Genomic DNA, 786 nt, shown 5'->3' with positions numbered 1-786 from the left:
ACGTGTGGGATTTTGATAATACCGAAGCGCTACGAATGAGAAAACTTATGAATGAACGAGAGCGTCGTACGTACATTATAGAGAAAGTCGATCTAGACTTGGTGGACTATTTCACCAATTGTACTATTTGCGCTAGGCGTTTAATATTAAAGGAAACAGACGATACAATCCCTACGGCCCGTCGTCATATGAAAGTGTAAATCATTTAACATTTTATTTTCTATAAACAAATATATATTAAGAACGTGTCTTTCTCCAAATTTTAGGATGTGGTGTGTGGATCGGTTTTTCAAAGCGTTATTTTTCTTTGGATTATTATATTATTTATACTATTATTTCTTTGATAGATTAAGCAGTGGCGAAACGGTGATTCAAAAGCCATTAGAATAGTTTACTTACATAAGCTCTTATCATATTTTGAATCTACGTTTGTAAATCAAAAACCAAATATTTTTCATATTTTTTAATTTATTATTACAAAATTTCAAATAATTGTTTCATTTTTTGGTGTTAAATAAATTTTCGGCATTGTTACTTACACAATAAATGTAAACAGTAAGCTTCTATTGCAGGAATAAAAGTAAACGGCAAAGGGATCAAACATAGTCGCATAAAACTTTCATAATTCTTGTGAATGAAATGAGCTTTTGGGGTTCCTTTTGGACCAGCTCACAGTAACAGCTCAGGACTGAATTTTGTTTTTAGTTGAGCAACTCTAAACCCGATTAATCATTATAGTATGTAAACAAGCTCCTCTTCGTTTTCAATGACAAAAACACGCATGGT

General features: G+C 31.8%; 1 protein-coding gene across 1 annotated transcript; it reads left to right on the top strand.

Moving 5' to 3' along the window:
* Positions 1 to 6: 6 nt before the first annotated feature.
* Positions 7 to 469, top strand: LOC119641420. Its single transcript, XM_038040110.1, has 2 exons — positions 7 to 196; positions 267 to 469. Exons 1-2 carry the CDS (start codon positions 36 to 38, stop codon positions 388 to 390), a joined length of 285 nt encoding a protein of 94 aa, XP_037896038.1. The 5' UTR covers positions 7 to 35; the 3' UTR covers positions 391 to 469.
* Positions 470 to 786: the final 317 nt, after the last annotated feature.

This window comes from Glossina fuscipes, unplaced genomic scaffold (assembly GCF_014805625.2).
Source record: "Glossina fuscipes isolate IAEA_lab_2018 unplaced genomic scaffold, Yale_Gfus_2 148, whole genome shotgun sequence".
Lineage (NCBI taxonomy): Eukaryota > Metazoa > Arthropoda > Insecta > Diptera > Glossinidae > Glossina > Glossina fuscipes.
The sequence above is the reverse complement of the archived record's forward strand: the minus strand, read 5'-3'. Positions and strand labels throughout refer to the sequence as shown.

Excerpts from the sequence above, each read along its gene's own strand:
- LOC119641420 (XM_038040110.1), top strand. The coding sequence starts at position 36 with ATGAGAAAACTTATGAATGAACGAGAGCGTCGTACGTACATTATAGAG. Across the intron at positions 197-266 it reads GCCCGTCGTCATATGAAAGT|GATGTGGTGTGTGGATCGGT; the intron begins GTAAATCATTTA and ends TCCAAATTTTAG.